This window comes from Zymoseptoria tritici, chromosome 12, assembly GCF_000219625.1.
Source record: "Zymoseptoria tritici IPO323 chromosome 12, whole genome shotgun sequence".
NCBI lineage: Eukaryota > Fungi > Ascomycota > Dothideomycetes > Mycosphaerellales > Mycosphaerellaceae > Zymoseptoria > Zymoseptoria tritici.
This window is the reverse complement of record NC_018207.1, coordinates 525320-543006: the sequence shown is the minus strand read 5'-3', so window position 1 is coordinate 543006 and position 17687 is coordinate 525320. Positions and strand designations below refer to the sequence as shown.

The following is a 17687-nucleotide window of genomic DNA, read 5'->3' as shown; positions in this document are numbered from 1 at the left end:
CGAACGACGTCGTCGGAAACAATTGTGATGCTGTCATTCAAAGAAGCGGACTTGATTCCGCTCGAGTCGGATGCTCGCTTCCGATTCGGGACCTTTTGAACCGACTTCGCCCTTCAACACTCGCTGCATGATCAACACATAACACACCGACGCGGGAGTACGGCATACATCTCGTCGAATGGTAAGTCGAGCTACTCCATAGGTATCTCTCTTTCATACTCTGTTTCTCTCTTCTCCATCTCGTACATCTCACTAGCCATCATGGCCGACGGGAAGCTGCTCTCCGTAGACGAGATCTCGAAACACAACACGCCAGAGGACTGTTGGATCGTAGTCGACGGTAATGTATGGGACATGACAGAGTTCGCACCCGAACATCCAGGAGCACCACAGAGTAGGTCTGTCGCTGAACGAAGCCGTACCACAACTGACATCAACAGTCATCTGGAAACACGCCGGCCGCGATGCCTCAACCTCCTACAATGCCATCCACTCTCCCAACGTCATCTCCTCGAACCTCGAACCGTCCAAGCTCAAAGGTAGGGTCGATACACGTACCATCACAGACGAATGGCAACGGCCTTCCCCAACAGCCACGACCGAACTTCAGCTCAACGAGAAACCTCCCCTCAACACCGTGATCAACGCCCAGGACTTCGAAGATATCGCCCAGCGTACGATAAGCAATAAGACATGGGGCTTCTATTCCTCAGCAGATACAAACTGCATCACAAGAGATCGTAATCAGGAGTACTTCAGTCGGATATGGTTTCGACCACGGCTGTTGCGAGATGTCAAGAATGTCTCCACTGAGACGACAATCTTCGGGCACAGAGCGGGAGTACCAATATATGCTGCGCCGGCAGCCATGGTCAAGATGATCCACCCAGACGGCGAAAAAGCTATAGCTCGTGGATGCGTGCCGAATTGTGTTCCTCAAGGTATATCAACCAACGCCAGTTTCCCTGTCGAAGAGATCGTTTCATCAATCGAGCCGGGCGGACATGCGTTCTTCTTCCAACTGTATGTGAACAAGGACCGAAAGAAGTCAGAGGCGCTGCTCAGACATGTTCGCTCACTGGGGATCGACACAATCCTTGTCACAGTCGACGCGCCAATGCCCGGGAAACGAGAAGCAGACGAGAGAGTCAAGATGGACGAAAATCTGAGCACACCCATGTCTGAAATGAAGGGCTCAAATGACAACCGTGGCGGCGGTATCGGTCGACTAATGGGCGGCTTCATTGCACCCGACTTCACATGGGACGAGTTCACCTGGCTACGAAAGCATTGGGACGGGAAGATTGTGGCCAAGGGCATTCAAACCTGGCAAGATGCAAAAATGTGCGCCGACGCCGGCTTGGACGGTATCATTCTCTCCAACCACGGCGGCCGCAACCTCGATTCGTGAGTCTACCACCGCCTTACTCTCAACGAACCACACTAACCCACCCTCAGTTCCCCACCCGCCATCTTAACCCTCCTAGAATGTCAACTCAACTGCCCCTCCATCTTCACGTCCCTCGAAGTCCTCGTCGACTCCGGCATCCGCCGCGGTGCCGACGTGCTTAAATGTCTCTGTCTCGGCGCCACCGCCGTGGGCCTCGGTCGACCATTCCTGTACGCGGCGAATTACGGCCAAGAAGGCGTGGAGCATCTGATTGAGATCATCAAGACGGAACTGGCGACGGCGATGGCGTTGGTGGGGATTACAGATTTGAGGCAGTGTGAGCCGGGGATGGTGAGTACGTTGGAGTTGGATCCGTTGGTGGTCAAGGGCGAGGGACATCCTTATGCTACGGGAAGGAGGATGGGAGGTTCGACGAGGGCGAGGCTGTAGAGGGACTTGGACCTTCTGTTGGCATATACATTGTGATTTGACTCCTGAGCTTCGAGCAGTCGATGCAAATCCTCTTTGTCGTCTCATCTCGCTCACCAAAATTCCCACTCAAATCCCGCTTACACATCCTCCTCCCGTCGGCCCGCATCCGCGATCGCCGCATCACTTCTCCAAATTCCATCGCTCCTCTCTCTTCCTCTTCTTTTTCTTTCTTCATTGAAACCGTTGTCTCCAATACCCTTGCTGCATTGCCCGACTCGTGCTACTGTACGAGCGCCATGGCTGCCGACACATTCTCCGGAGACCGACATCGAGATCTCAGCCCTTTATAATTCTCACACTCTGTTTTTTTGTGGAGTGGGAGGTTCGCTTGGCGCATACATTTCATTCTTTGAGGACCGTTTGGCTGCAGGATAGTAGTCGAAGGAAGCAGAGGAGGAAAGAGATGAGCTGTGAGGGAAGGGATAAGTGAATAGCGCAGTTACGAGGGAGTGATGAAGGGATACACATGCGCTATCGTCTTCGGACGTGCAAGACTTCAAGTTCGCATGATTGCACAATGTGAGCTGTTGTCCTTTGCACATTGGCTGGCGATGGATGACCTGCATGGCGTGAGCTATTGTTCAAGCGTGTGATGCGGACTATAGCGAGTACACTGCTTTGCTATTGCTTGCGATGCGAAGCCGGCAATAGTAGATGTGACGCTGTGCTAGGTCTACTGCTCTGCACGTAGCGCCGAGCTGCGTTTAGCGAGCACTTGTCGTGGCGCTGACTGGCTCCAATTTGGCCGCTATGGATGGTAGTTCACGCTCTTGGGGGAAGTCTGGATATCATCAACACCGTCAACATCACAATTGAAGTGAATGAAAGCAGAGGAATTCATCAATCGTCGTATCATATGCATCATGCGCAGTGGCTCATCCTCGAGTCCACCACCGCTCTTCACAGGTCATCATAATTCGTATTATCATAAGTTCCCGCCTGCCTCTGCGTGGCAATCCACTCCTCATTCGCCAACCCATTGTCCTTCCTCCTGGCCAACAACTTCGCGTCCTTATGCCAGTCACACGCCCACTCACACGGCGGAGTCCCCTCCTCCCCAAAATACTTCGCGATCAGCGCATGTCTGCAAGCTGACACATTCTCGCAATAATGAATCAACGCCTGCAAACTCTTCCCTCGATTGATCATCGCCTGTCGATTTTGTCCCTTCGCATTGTTCTGTTTCTCCATCTCCCGCTGGATCATGCTGGCTGCTCGATCGCGGTCTTCCCGGCTGTAGTACATGATGCAGATGGAAGCTTTGCCGTCACGTCCTGCTCGGCCGGCTTCTTGGTAGTACCCTTCGAAAGACTTCGGGATTTGCCAGTGCACGACGAACCGTACGTTTTCCTTGTCGATGCCCATGCCGAACGCGGTGGTGGCGACGATGACGTCGTAGCCTTCTCTGTTCTTGACCCAGCCTTCGAGGTGATCTTCTTTCTGTTCGGTGGAGAGGCCAGCGTGGTAAGCTTTGGCGCCGATGCCGTCGCTTTGCAGGCGGGAGGTCAGGGCTTCGGTGTCTTTTCGATACCACGTGTAGCAGATGCCAGGGACGTTGGTGGACCGTTCGTTGCGTTGGGTGAGTTCCTGCGAGCGGGCGGCGTTGTTAGCGCGGCGGGCGTGGGTGGACTTGAGCCAGGCGAGGAAGTTGTCGTAGCGGTCTTCTTCATCGGAGGTGAAGCGGAGTTCGTAGTGGAGGTTGGGACGGCTGGTGGTCATGGTGAAGCTTTTGAGCTTGGTGGAGTCCAGGCCGAGAGTGCTGATTACGTCGTCTCGGACTCGACTTGTTGCAGTAGCGGTACAGCAGATGACTGGGACGTCGGGGAACTCTGCGCGGAAGAATTTCAGCTCTTTGAAGCTGGGACGGAAGTCGTGACCCCATTCTGATATGCAATGTGCTTCGTCGACAGCGATCCTGGCCAGCTCCTTTTGCTCGTAGACGATTCGGAGGTTTCTCCTGAAGTGGTCCATCGCACAGTACTCGGGCGTGACGTAGAGTAGTCTCGTCAGGGGATGTCCGCTCTTCAAGTCGTTGAGGATGTTGTTCTTCACGGACATGCTGGTTGTGCTGTTTATGGTTTCGACTTTGATGTTGGCTGCGCGGAGAGCCGAGATTTGGTTGTTCATCAAGGCGAGAAGTGGAGAGATGACGATGGTGATACCAAAGTCGACGACGGCAGGGAGTTGGAAGCAGAGACTCTTTCCGAAACCTGTGGCTGCTTGGAGGAAGACATCGTGGCCTTCGAGTGCCGCGATGACCACTTCTCGTTGGACTGGTCTGGTGGATTGTGAGCAAGGCGATTCAAGGCCATCGCAAACTTCTCATGCATACCTGAACTTGTCTCTTCCAAACACCTTCCTCAAGGTAAAGTCAATATCGACCTTTTGCGATTTTCTCCCTTGCACGCCCGGCATTCTGTTTGCTGCCGTTGCATTCAATCGGCCATCGTTCGTGGTCGTAGAAAGATTGCCGTCGCACTATTTTCACACTCCGTCATTGTTGGAGCTGCCCGGACGGAAAAGCCGGTCGCTGGGCAGGATTGAAGAAATCTTGGGTAGTGCGATCTTGCAGGTGGTTTAGAGTTTTCATCTAGAATACCTTACACGCGCGATACGTCGATCAAATATTCACTTCACTTCACCTCTGCACTTCTCCTCCTCATACATTTATCGAATGCACTTTCCACCATCGGCATCGAGTCCCTGCCCCATCACTGACGAACATGGAAGATGCGTCTCCCTCCGATGGCCGGCATCAATTGCACTGCCACCAGCAATTTGGGGTCACGACGTCCTCGACGAGTGACTTCGGACAAAATGCCCTGACCGCAATTTGCTGATTGAACAAGTGACGGGAAAAAGCTGGGCGCGTGGATGACCTGATCGTTGCACGATGCCCACAAGGTCCAAAATGCTCCTCCGAAATTGGCTGTCAGACTCGTGCTATCCGGTGAGCTGACCATGGACATGGCCCCCATAAACCCTGGTCTTCCTCCTGAATCCATCTCAACTTGTCTCCATTGACCATACGGAAAGAGACGTCGAAGTCTTGCATAACATTGACGATGGAGCCATTCGCGAAGTGCTGGCGGAGTCGACTGTCGTGCATGCATTTGATGTACTTTAACATCATCCCGACTTCGACGGATCATAATCGAACGCATCCTCCTCGCATCCACGTCTGCCATGCCTGCCGGGTGGCCATTGATCATGCGATGCGCCATTAAATATCATGGTTCGATGGTCAGAATGTACGAGGTCCCACACGAGGTGGCTCGATGCATGATCTGTCGCTGGGTGAGAAATTGCCATCTTCTATTGGCAACTTCAGACATCATAAGCTGTTGCGCTTGGGCCGATCCTCCCTGAATCCATGGTTACCATGCCTGCCGGATGCCCCTTGATCATGCGATGCGCCTTCTCATGTCATGGTTCGATGGTCAAAACGAAGAACTCCTTGACCAAAAGCAAGAATTGGTTCCGGTTTACACTTTGCATCCATTGCTCGCAGTGTGAGGATCGTCATCCCGGGCAAGACATGTTGATGCAAAGTTCACACGATCTTACGTGGTAGACGTTTCTTATCATTCGATAAAGCCCCATGTTTGCAGGCCTTTGTGCTGTGGACGCCTTCCGAGTGGATATTCCTCTATGCAGTACACAGGCTGACGAGCTCGTCCAACACGAGATGGCTCGATGCATGATCTGTCGCTGGGTCCAGGGTGCCATATTTCCGCGGAGTCATTCTGGTCCTTGCAAAGGGTTGCATGCTGCGCTGAAGTCAGACCAGGCGCTTTGCCAAACCTGGAAATGAGATGTCAAGACTCAAGTCTGTACGTTGTGCGCGGGCATCACGCCTGTCGTGTTCATTTCTTTCAAAGTCATACAGTCACCTCACCAGTGCGATGGTGACCCATTCAAACCATGTCACATCCAAGATGCCCATGGTGTGCGGCTCTAGAGCATGCGAAAAGGCTTGCAAGCGCCATGAAAGATCGTCCGGACGGCCCCTCCGAACCTGGTATACCCCTTCTTTTCACGACGCACGGGTAAGACTAAGCCCATGTCAATACCCTTGCAATGGCGTGAATCACCACCGGCAGCCAGAACTGACGTTTCGCGGCTCCCACTCGAGGCTGAACTGGCACACCATAAAGGACGGCTCTCGCTCCATTGCAAACTTCCCTCGCTATCCTCTTGTCCATCAGCATCTACTGCTTCCACTCTCGTTTTTATCAACACACTCATTCATCAATTCTCATCATCATCACCATGCAATTCACACACAATGTCCTCTTTCTGGCTGCCGCCCTTCCGGCTATTCTGGTCGCCGCGGATGTGACAATCTCGCATGACCCAACTTGGGGAAAAGCCAAGCGTAACCTTGGGCCGTTGTTCGGCAGGTCCAGGATACCGATCTGTCCACTTCCTGATAAAGTTGTTTCTGGAACCCTGCAGTAGGAGCAAGACGTGCTGCACAAAGGGTGCAACAAACCGCTGTAGCAAGCAACTTGCTGATATAGTCAGCTCAGAAGTAGATAGATAGATAATCAAGCGAACAGTCTTCTTCTGATTACCTCCTTCCTCAGTTATCCTGAGTCTATCACCATTTTCAACTGATAACACACCTCAATTCCAGTGCGACTTCCCAGGCACCACGGAGTTCAATAAGCCCCACACCTGCTCCGTTCCGCTTTCCAATGATGCGGCGCTACCAGGGAGGGATGTGATCATCCGGAACGGCCAAGGCGCATGTGTCGATGGGGAATGCGGTTGTACGGTACGGAAACTCTCCTGCCAGATGCTTCATGTGGTATCATTTATTGACACATTCCAAGCTTGCCGGCATTTCCTACGATGACCTCCTCAATGCCTGCGCTGATTTGGTTTCGCGTCTCGCCCCGAAGTATCACGCCATTGACACTTGCTTCAATGGTGATGAATGGCACTGCACTGCCCAGGCTCCTGACCAGACCACCCCTCTGCCAAACACGTCAGGCACGGATGTCAAAACCCAGCCCGGCCGCTACTGTTACCACGGCGTCTACCGCGTGGTACGATCAATCCGCATTGAGATATTTGATTTGAATTATAGCTAACACTTGTGCCCTCCGCAAATAGCCCACCCCGGAACGCAAGTAGGCGATCTACGCCAAACGACGAGGGAAGAGACACATTGTGAGAACGGCAACTGGTCAACGGAGCAAAGACTTTCGATACAAATCCTGGACCTGGAAAACACCGCGAATCACGTCACTCATTCGATGCACTCTTGGGCACTGCTGGGAGCTTTTCATTGGTGGACCTCAACCACCTGTTCGTTTCGTCGGTGGAGTGCTATATGGACCCACTTTGAGCATTGGTTCTATGCCGTGCTGCTTCCCATAGATCTTACAATTGAAAGCGTTTGATCTCCGGTTCTCTCTGGTCATTTTGCTCTGACATGAGACATGAGATTCGTCGCCTTCTCGCGGCGAGTCCCCGGACTCGAAGCGACAAACGCACGACAATGGCACAAAGAAACTTTTGGTATTGTGCAGGGGAGCAGCAAACACGTTCTGCTCTCTACTTCCAGGTAAGATGACTTTCTCCATCCCAGGCCTTTCACCATCTCAACATCCTACCACTACCGATCACACGGTCACCCACCATGATCCCCCACGCCAACGCAACCCGCAAAGTCCTCAGCCACATTGACCACCACCACTACAAACACGACACCACCACAGCCGCCAGGCTCCATTGCATGCAGAACCTCTGCGGGCATCGAAAAGGACTCAAGGTAGCACGCACGAGAATCCGCTTGCACGACTTCAACTCGCTGTACAGAGCGATGGAAAGAAGTGAAAAGAAGCCGGAGGATCAGGATACGAGGGTTTGGACGGAGAGTGAGTGGCCGATGGAGAAGTTGTCTGTGGCGGGGAGCAGGACTTTTGCCGCGGAGTTTCTGGAGGGTGTTATATATTCTGATTCGATGGCGGACGTTGCCGACTCTGACGATGCTGTTCTTGTTGGTGGTTCGAAGCAAATGCGATTGGGAAGAAGAAAGATCGTATGTGGTTCCAATTCCCTCGAGCATTTACGCAAAGCGATTCCAAGCAAGCGGGCAAAAATCCCGAGAAAGGAAGAAGACTCTGACCCTTGCACAGCAGCTGTGTCATTGGACGCTCAAGCGTCGAGAGAGGATGTCGAAGCAGCTCAGGGACACGACGGCGTCTTGGATATCCGCAAGACGTCTGCATCCAAGCTCTACTATTGAGGGACTGAAGATACAGATCCTCGTCAGATCCTCATATTCCATTGCGACGCTTCTGGAAACATGTTTGTCAAGACGGTCTAAAAAGACAGAGGAAACCAGCACAACGATGAGCTTTCGTTCATAATCATGCCCAGTTTGCTAAAAGTTTGGTCACTTTACCTGTGACAACGAGGGGCGTCAGGGAGGTTCGTTCGTTCTCATTTGCAAGCACGAAGCGATGATTGCTGATAGAACTGTAGAGCAAGCATTCGAGACACATCCTGCCCCAACGATCGTTATTGGTGCCGTCGGATATGCTGTAACTCAAAGTTTAAGATTGCTTCACTCTTTGTTTCTACTATTGATTGTGCCCAAAGTCTCAGCCAGAATGGTCGATACAATCTGATGATGGAGTTGGAGACTGGCCGAAGTTTCGGACAATCAGTGGTTTGCTGTCGCTCTTGCCTACAAGAACAGCGGTTTTCGCAGCTCATGGTTGCACATTTCAAGCAAATCCCATTCGTTGCAACTGAGCTATGGAACATGAGCCGCTCAACTCCGACGCTCAGGCGAGAATGGTTGAGCATATCATCGACGCCATCGATAGTCGCCTGACCAACTATCCCAATGCCAAAGCAATCGACAAAGCACATCAAAATCGCATGATCAAGTCCGCATTGAATAAGCATCCGTCAAGGTATACTTATCCAGGATGCAAACAGAAAAACGGCGTGCCATACGGTACAGATTCGGTGCGTCTCCTGCTCAAGCAGATCGTTCGTGACCACCAGCTCTCAAGCAATTACGACATTTCCGATGAAGGACTCAACGCATTGTTCGAGAATGGCAGTGATTTCATCACCGACGCTTTTTGGAAGGTTTTGTGCCAAGCACATTTGATCAAAGGTGTCCAGCCCACATCCGATTGGCAAGGCGTTTCAAACATCGACAAAGACGCCGACAACTTACTCGATGCAAGCTCCGAGAAACGACTTGATGGATCAAAATCTAACGACCACATTGACGACGAAGAGGCCTTGTACCACCAGCCGCCTGCCGTAATGAAGGACAGTGGGAAGACCAAATCCGACGGCCACAACGGCGCCGAAAGACCGCCCGTCACAACACAGAGAACTCTACGACAACCAGCCAGCGCCGCAGGAACCCGCAAAACCATCGACTCAACAGGAGTCCGCAAGACCTCGAAAGCAGAAAGCGTCGGAACAAGGTCGAACATCAGAAGTAACAGCATGGCTGCCACGCCGGTCTTCAACCACCTGTACGACAAACCCCTTGATTCTGGCCAAGTGAGCTCAACTTCAAATGCGGGCAGGAAGCGTGGAAGCCTTCGGATCTCGGATGATGATGATACAATTTACGTCAATCATCCCGAGCATGCGAATCCGCAGCAAGGTCCGATCAAGAAAGCCGAAGTCCCGTCCTCTACAAAAACACAGAACGCCAGCGGCGAGGAAAGCAATGCCCTCATCGCCTTGGACCAAGGCGCAGCTCAAACAATAGCCATGACAGGAGAAACACTGCACAACGGCCCGGTAATCATCAGGTCTGGAACGAAAAGAGTCAACTCGGCCCCTGGAATCAACGAGCCGCCCACCAAGAAGGCGAAAATAAACCCATTGCCTCCTCCGCTAGTCGCCTCCTCTCAATCATCGTCGGCTTTCAGTAAGAAATCTGGAAAGCAGCTTGCTCCAGCAAAGCTGGCACCCAGCAGGACTCGACAACCAGCAAGCGAACGGTCATTACTCGGCCAGGGAGAAGCGCAGATGGATGGTGATCTCGATTTGAGCACTGGAAGAGAAACACATCAAGATGACCTCGTAGATGACTTCATGTCGGACGCCGGCTCTCAAGGACCAACACTTCCCAATGAGCCATCCGGCTCTCGAAGTGCAGGAAGAGCGCTTTCCAAGGACACTCGATCAATGCAACCACCTCCGGGTAAGATCTCCAACAAGAAGGATCGCAAAGCAGTCTCTACTCTCGTGATGGACTCAGAGAACTCACTCGCCAACACCGAGAACAACGAAGACCATTTGGAGTCGCTCGCAGAAGGAGAGTCTGGCGATTATCAACAGAAACTGAACCACATCTCCGGCATGATCGGTCAAACGTCAACAGCAGTTTTCAAGCCCAACGACAATGTCCGTCCCGCCGGTGTCAACTTCAGACCTGACCGCAGTCTCGAGCAACTGTACATCGCAACGTTCAGACCAAAACCTCGTGAGCCATGGAAGAATGCTGTTGCTCCCTTGCAGGAAGAAGAAAGCTTCACTCCACAGGCTCTTCTCGAAGCACTCATCTGGACATATATCCGAACAGCCATCCTCAGCAAAGACGACGTCCCTTGGACGGCGCCGCACCACATGATTACGATTGAAAGCACAGAGCTCATTCGTGAGGAATTGCGAAAACATCCCAAGGTCAAGTTCGATGCTGTGGCGCGGAAGGCCTCTGAGGCTCAACTTGAATACGTCTACTTCCTGACAAATGACCTTATATCGGCAGCAAGGGATCTCAGCATCGATCTTCATCTGATCTTGGTAGGACATCTTTCCAACCATGAAGGTGAATCGAGTCATCTTCAGACAGGCTGGAGCAAGGCATTGAAAAGCAATATCCAGGAAACATGCAGCGAAGCGTTGCTGCTACTCGGTCTTCTCACAGCTCGAGCGATCAAGCATCAATGGTCAACGGTCGCCGAAGAGGTACTCAGCAGAGGGACGATTGGCTCGAACCGAAACTTTGTCGTTGCCACCAGTCCAGTGCTATTCGAGCTTGAGGAGAATGAGTCGAAGGTGTTGAGAGCTTGTCTTCCTGCAGCTAGAGCAGAGCTGAATGAAGGACTTCAAACGTCCGCGAGAAGGGTCAGGAAGAACAGGGCCATGCGGCGCAGAGCAGACGAAGATGCCGACGAAGAGATGGAAGATCCGGGGGCGGTGGATGAAGAGCAGGATTCTGAGTCGGAACAGCCGGGACGTAAGGCGGAATTGACGGTGGATCAGGAGTTCATGACAAGCAACATGGACTCTGAAGCGGAGGACGAGTTCGAGAGTGATAACGAAGAAGTTGATGACGAAGAGGTTGATGACGAGGAATCGTACGAGCCTCTTCACGAGGAGAGTCCAGATTGAGAGAGCAGTCTGAAGGAGAACAGTATGAGCAGTATGATATGTAGTGAGCTAATGTAAGAACTTCCTACTTGCCTTTCCATTCTCTCCCGCTTCAGAACAGATTGTTCCTTTGACGTGGTATGGCTGTTTGCACATGACAGCCTAAAATCGAAAGATGTCGTTGGTCGTCTAATCAAATTGCAATGCTGATCCACCGCTCGGCGGAATTGTGGCAAGCAGAACTTGTAACTCTACTCGTATGCTTCCTTGCATCAATACGAAGCTCCAAGATCAGCCCAGACCGAAGTAAGGACATCATCAATGGCGTTGGTCATCTCTCGATCCTCCGACGAGCCTTGCGTTGCGATTGTACAACTCAGGTCAAGTCAATCACTTCCGTCTCCTCCTCTGGATCGAGTGTAGCGGTGGAGAGCTCGCGCACACCTTGCTCGTCATCGTCGAGCGAAAGGTACGTCGCTCCGGGCGTCAGGCGGGAGCGCTTGCGAGGGCGAGCATTCTCGCCGCGCTCGCGCTTGATCTTGACCATTGTGTCCTTCTTCGCCTGCGATTTTGTCAGTTGGTACTGATGGAGTGGGTGTAGTATAGCTGACCTGCTGCGACACGAAGGATTTTTGAAGCTCGACGATCTCCTCCAGGGTGAGAGTCTCTGGAGCACGGCGCTCGATCGGTTCCGGGGAAGGAGCACGCGGGATGATGCCCATCGACTGCAAAGCTTCTGTGATGAGGTCAGTTGGCCGATTTGGAGTCTTGTGAGCCCGAGCGAATACTCACCGAGAGAACGATACTTCAGGACGATTCGGGAATAGCTCTTCTGGTCTTCGTTGTAGGAGGTCCAGACTTCGGTCGGGTCTTGTCCCAACGCAACCGGGTTCTCGAAGCTACGGCATATCAGCAAAGTACATTGACGATAAATGTCAGGAAGGATACTGACTTGACGCCATGCGTGATGGCCTCGCCCTTGATCGCTTCCTCGTGGACGATGCCAGGACCGCCCAAGGCAGAGTTCTTCGAAAGCTCGTCGAAGGTCTCGACCGCCACGATATCCACGAAGCTGACGTCGACAATGACTGTTCCAAGAACGCTCATGTCCGAAGCTCCCTTGACGAAACCGCGACCGTCACTCACTGCGAGTTGTCAGCAACACTGTTTTTGCCGATAATAGGAATGGAGACCGATGACCTGTCTCAAGCGTAATGAACTTCAGCTTCTGGATCATGCCATTTGGCAATTCTTTGCCTTCAATGATGCTCGTGCCGTTGCTTGACTGAAACCAGGACGTGGGGATGAATGGATTGGCGAGAGATTCGCCATCGACAAAGATGGCAAACGACACCGCGGCGCGAGTGATTTCCGTGCCTTTTTCCACTTGAAGAAGGATCCGAAAGTTCTTGTCGGAAAGAGCCTCGACGAAGCGAGTGACAGTATCGTCACCATCCTCGATGGTGTTGTCGATGTACTCTTTCAATGGCTCGCCATCAACGAGTATGATAGCGCTGATGCCCGGAGCGGCTCCAGTGATTGCCATGTTGAGTACAGAGTGTCGGGCGTGGCGGTGTATGTGTGGAAGACGGAATGTGAGTGGGATATGATGATGGTATGGATGTTGTCTTGAAGGTGTCGGAGAAGAAGCTGATCAGCTTCTAAGGATATACGGCAGAAGTGAGGCAGCATGCTGACGCACAGCTCTTGATGTGGGTCGCAGACGGTCGTTAGCATGTGACAGCGTCCAAAGTGAGGTGAACAGCGAAATTGGAAGCCGGTAGAGTTGTGTGGAAGCTCTCTTCTGATCCAACCTGGATGCCATTCACTTGCCGATAATGCCGCTAGTCCGGATTCGTTTGATCACAAGACTGGCTCAAATGCTCGCTTCTGAAGTCCGCCTGCTGACAGAAAGTGAAGACTCACTTACCAATCGAAGTCAATAGCAGATTTCACCATACCCATCGCGAGACGCTCCTGTAGAGTCCTCTCCCGAGCTGTAGCATGCGTGCTACAATCTTGAAGTTCGCGATGCCCGTCTCTCTTTCCAAAGTGCCCCTGCGCTCTCATCGATTCCACTTCCATTGAAGAACTCCCGCTTCAGTCCTCAGTCAAATCGACGAGCTCCACGTCCCGATCTCCCACTCGAACAGTCAATCCCGGACTACCTCTCTCTCGCTTGATCTTCAAAGCCCGCTCTTCCCACTCCTTTAACGAGTTAGCACTGTACCTGCAAGACAACATGTGATGAATCGATGACTTACGGCGTTGTCTCGTACCCTCCTCTGTAACTCCGCAACTTCAGCAGTGGATAGAGTTGTCACGTCCCGCTCCTCCAGCGAAGGTGGCATTGGGATGATGTGGAGTGCTCTCAACGAGGCCAACGAACGATAGCGGAACTCGATGCCATTCTCTTCCTCTTGTGGGTCCACGGGTGTTGTCTTGTAGATCTTTACAGCCTCGTCGGCGCGGGGCTCGGAGGTGGCGTACCTTGACTCTCGTATTAGCGAAGCTCTTTCAACTTGCATCAGGTGGCTGAGCAGCCGGACTCACTCGATGCTGTGGGAAAGAGCTCTACCCTTCACTGCCTTCTCCGAGACAGTGTCCAGCTTACTCTTCTTCTTGCATTGTAAGGTCTCCTTGACTTCTCTCACCCGCCGGCAGTCTTGGAAAGTGACGAGAATGGTGCCAATACCAACAAGGCGCTCGTCTTCCTTCGGGAGGGTTCGGTCGGCGTCAGCTGTTGTGGCGTCAGCGAAAGATCTCTGAGAGGCGCCAGAGGATTGATACTGATGTCAAGACCAGAAAATCTGAATTTCTGAACGGTGTTCCGCGGTCCAAGACGTCCGTCTTCCACCTGACTGTTGTCCTCGTCGTCACAGCTTCCCTTCCAAAAGATTGGTCCGCCGATGTAATCACCGTCGACATGCACGTCGAAAGCGATACAGTCTCCTCTGAACACTGTTCCCTTCTTCACGGTAAGAACGATCTCGAAGATGTCGTCGTTGCTGGCTTCGACGTAGCGCAGGGTGCGACGTGGAGGATCCACGATGAGGTCCGATTCTCGGTGCTCTTGGAGCGGTTGTCCATTAACTTCTATGGTCACCTCCACTTGCGGAAAGCTGTCGAGGATCGCCATTGTGGAGTGTCTAATGTGTTAAGAACAAGGAGGGGCAAGAAAGATGTCGAGACTCTGGCAGTACGAGTTGTCTGCACTGCTAGCACATGTGTGGAACAGACAAGTGAATTTTAGAGCTTAGCTGTGAGCTGTCGCCTGACATGGCAACCTCCGGCGTACTTTCAGCCCTCGAGAGGCTGTGAATTCACGCGGATGTTTCGAGATGTATTCACACATCTTGCAAACGCCACATGCTTAGTGTTGAGGCAGACGTGGTCGAACCAGCCTCATCAAGACAGCAAAGAATGCAAGACCGGTTCATGGCGTACATTCGTGGTGACGCTCAAGCTGTACCGCACAGCTTGGACCTAAGTAGCTTGAAAAGTGCGATTGAAGTAAACGGACGTAGGTGACTTTCAGGCCTCGCCTGCGTCTCACTGCTGTCACATGAAACCGTCGAGTCCTCATCGCGATGGAGTGATATTATGCCATCCTGACATGTCTGCAAGGTCGTGAAGCTGGAAAATCAAAGCATCCGTCCGGAATGTCCGAACGTGACTGTACGAGAAAAGGGCGATATGGAGAGGGTGGAATTGGATGTCAGAGAAGAGGAGAAGAAGGGATGAAGTCGGGCAAATCGGGACAGAAGGAAAGTTGTGCCTGACGATCTCCCGGACTGTCCCGAAAGGGAGCTCCGTCATCACGACTCCACCAAAGAAAACAAAGTCCCACGCAATCGACAGATAGAGGCGGCCGAGGACTACACTTCTGGGATCAAGCTGTAGGTGATACTTCTCGCTTCTTTGTTTTCTTCCTTCTTCTCCAAGCACCACACTATGGCCACGCTCTCCAACTCGTTCTCGTCGACCTCGACCGCCACGGCCGTTATCGTCCCAGGTCCGCCTACGCTCGAGATCTCCTACAAACAGCTCCACGCCGATGTCCTCAAGTTCCAGCACAAGCTCGCGAAGCTCGGCATCACACCCGGGGCCGCCGTCTCGATCGCCCTTCCCAACAGCTATCCCTTTATCGTCGCGTTTCTAGCCGCCGCATGGCAACGAGGAATCGCTGCTCCGCTCAATCCAGCGTACAAGCAGAGCGAGTTCGAGTTCTACATTGATGATCTGTCGTCCGCTTTGGTGCTTGTGCCGCAAGGCCAAGCTGATGGACCTGCTGTAAAAGCCGCGAAGAGATACAACGCCGCGGTGGCCGAGTGTTATCTTCATCCGCTCACGCATGAGGTGGTTCTGGACATCAAGGATCAAGGGAAGCTCTCCGGTCGTGGTAATGTTGCCGTGGAAAAGGCACAGCCAGAGGATACTGCGCTGGTCCTGCACACATCCGGTACGACAGGTCGTCCGAAGGCTGTTCCTCTCTCTCACCGTAACCTGACCCGAACGATGTCGAACATCCAAAATACCTACCAATTGAGCTCTGCCGACCGCACAATGCTTGTCATGCCACTTTTCCACGTCCACGGACTGCTAGCCGGCTTCCTAGCACCACTCTCCTCTTCTGGCTCCGTTATCGTTCCCGGCTCTTTCAGCGCAACGACATTCTGGAAGCAGTTTGTCGCCCACAAGGCCAACTGGTATACTGCCGTCCCCACAATCCATCAGATCCTCTTGAAGAACAGCACTCAATGGCCGTCTCCCATTCCCAACATCCGCTTCATCCGATCCTGCAGTTCTCCACTCTCCCCCAAAGTCTTCCACGATCTGGAGAAGAACTTCAAGGCACCTGTCCTCGAAGCCTACGCCATGACCGAAGCCGCCCACCAAATGACCTCGAACCCTCTCCCACCCGCCGTGCGCAAGCCCGGATCTGTCGGTCTCGGTCAAGGAGTGGAAGTCAAAATCCTCGATCAGTCCGGCAAGGAGGTCGTACAGGGCTCCGAGGCGGAGATCTGTATTCGTGGACCGAATGTGACAAAGGGATACATCAACAACGACAAAGCGAACGCAGAGTCGTTCACCGAGGGTGGCTTCTTCCGAACAGGAGATCAAGGGAAGAAAGATGAGGATGGATATGTAATTATCACGGGCAGGATCAAGGAGCTCATCGTGTACGGAGGTGAGAAGATCAGCCCGATTGAATTAGATAACATCCTCGCACAGCATCCGGCCGTGGCCGAAGCTGTGGCTTTTGCCATCCCGGATGAAATCTACGGCCAGGTGGTCGGCATGGCGGTGGTGCTCAAGGATGGACAGAAGGCTGGAGAAGAGGAGATCAAGGAGTGGATGCGAGAGAAGGTTGCAAAGTTCAAGGTGCCGAAGAGAGTCTTCATCTCAGAGAATATGCCCAAGACAGCGACGGGCAAGATCCAGAGAAGGATTGTGGCAGAAACGATGCTCAAGGCTGCTGAAGGCCCGAAGGCGAAGTTATAGGTCAGGAGAGGAGGAAGTGAGGAGAACAGCTTCAAGCGAATATGCATGCAGGCAGCTATGTACCACCGGCAGATTTGCCTGGATCTGGGATGTACATATAATCATGTTGGATCGGACCACGCTGCACCTGCTATTCGACGTTCGCTCTGCTCGTCTATTGTGGCCCAGTTGACCACGCCAGCGGTCGCAAAGGCCATGTCTCAACTCATGTCTTCGTAGAGCGAAGGCATATTCATCAAGGTGCTTCGGGCTCAGCTCCGGCCATCGGCTCATTCACCTCCTCTCCCCGCACCTGCCGAAAGCGGAGTCCCCAGACCCCACCTTCCGTCGGGTCACAACCCTTGGCTGCGACTCCGCTGTAGCAACACAGCCTCGACAAGCGCTCGGGATAAGCTATAGCCTCAACTTGCTTCCAACGAGTACCTTAGCTGGACAAGAAGTCAGCTGCTTCGCTTCGCTCAGCCGAGACGTTCAATGTCACTTTTCCTCCGCTCTTCTTGCCTTCGAAGCTCCATCACTCTACGACCAGGTCTTACCACTCTCCGGCCAGGCTCTTTCAAGTCAGCACCATCCTTCTCGACCACCACACTCAAAATGGGCAAACAAGAATGGCTCGTCATCATCAAAGATAAACCCAACTCCCTCCCCGCAAGGATGAAAGTTCGTCCGTACGCTTCCCTCTTTCCCCTCCTCCTGAACCATCATTCCCACATCTAAACTAACACCCTCAGTCAACATCTCGAAGAACTGAAACCTCACATCGACTCCGGCGCCATCGTTCTGGGCGGCGCCACTCTCGACGAACCACTCAAAGAAGGCGAGGGAATGAAGTCCAACGGCAGCGTGCTGATCATCGAGGCGGAGTCTGAGAAGGAGGCGAGAGGGATTGTGGAAGGGGATGTGTACTACACGAGTGGAGTTTGGGAGCCGG

At 52.8% G+C, this 17687-nt stretch overlaps 7 protein-coding genes across 7 annotated transcripts; 4 read left to right on the top strand and 3 right to left on the bottom strand.

Moving 5' to 3' along the window:
* Positions 1-261: 261 nt before the first annotated feature.
* On the top strand, positions 262-1840 carry MYCGRDRAFT_50320 (uncharacterized protein; the record flags this gene model as incomplete). The annotated part of the gene is made up of 3 exons (XM_003848127.1): positions 262-394; positions 441-1407; positions 1459-1840. 3 exons carry the CDS (start codon positions 262-264, stop codon positions 1838-1840), a joined length of 1482 nt encoding a protein of 493 aa, XP_003848175.1.
* Positions 1841-2782: 942 nt separating this feature from the next.
* On the bottom strand, positions 2783-4297 carry MYCGRDRAFT_111447 (uncharacterized protein; the record flags this gene model as incomplete). Its single annotated transcript, XM_003847860.1, has 2 exons — positions 2783-4160; positions 4215-4297. 2 exons carry the CDS (start codon positions 4295-4297, stop codon positions 2783-2785), a joined length of 1461 nt encoding a protein of 486 aa, XP_003847908.1.
* A 3094-nt stretch (positions 4298-7391) lies between these two features.
* MYCGRDRAFT_96994 (uncharacterized protein) lies at positions 7392-10943 on the top strand (the record flags this gene model as incomplete). Its single annotated transcript, XM_003848128.1, has 4 exons — positions 7392-7457; positions 7635-7934; positions 8690-10681; positions 10806-10943. 4 exons carry the CDS (start codon positions 7392-7394, stop codon positions 10941-10943), a joined length of 2496 nt encoding a protein of 831 aa, XP_003848176.1.
* Positions 10944-11627: 684 nt separating this feature from the next.
* MYCGRDRAFT_96993 (uncharacterized protein) lies at positions 11628-12797 on the bottom strand (the record flags this gene model as incomplete). The annotated part of the gene is made up of 5 exons (XM_003847859.1): positions 11628-11813; positions 11863-11987; positions 12044-12150; positions 12204-12396; positions 12452-12797. The coding sequence occupies 5 exons, from the start codon at positions 12795-12797 to the stop codon at positions 11628-11630; spliced, it is 957 nt and encodes a 318-aa protein (XP_003847907.1).
* Positions 12798-13351: 554 nt separating this feature from the next.
* On the bottom strand, positions 13352-14390 carry MYCGRDRAFT_96992 (uncharacterized protein; the record flags this gene model as incomplete). Its single annotated transcript, XM_003847858.1, has 4 exons — positions 13352-13459; positions 13516-13741; positions 13805-13991; positions 14114-14390. The coding sequence occupies 4 exons, from the start codon at positions 14388-14390 to the stop codon at positions 13352-13354; spliced, it is 798 nt and encodes a 265-aa protein (XP_003847906.1).
* Positions 14391-15106: 716 nt separating this feature from the next.
* MYCGRDRAFT_77337 (uncharacterized protein) lies at positions 15107-16756 on the top strand (the record flags this gene model as incomplete). Its single annotated transcript, XM_003848129.1, has 1 exon — positions 15107-16756. The coding sequence occupies one exon, from the start codon at positions 15206-15208 to the stop codon at positions 16754-16756; it is 1551 nt and encodes a 516-aa protein (XP_003848177.1).
* A 532-nt stretch (positions 16757-17288) lies between these two features.
* Positions 17289-17683, top strand: MYCGRDRAFT_64146 (uncharacterized protein; the record flags this gene model as incomplete). Its single annotated transcript, XM_003848130.1, has 2 exons — positions 17289-17424; positions 17488-17683. Coding segments are annotated over 2 exons (270 nt in total), but the record flags the coding sequence as incomplete, so codon positions are not given.
* Between the last annotated feature and the right edge of the window lie 4 nt (positions 17684-17687).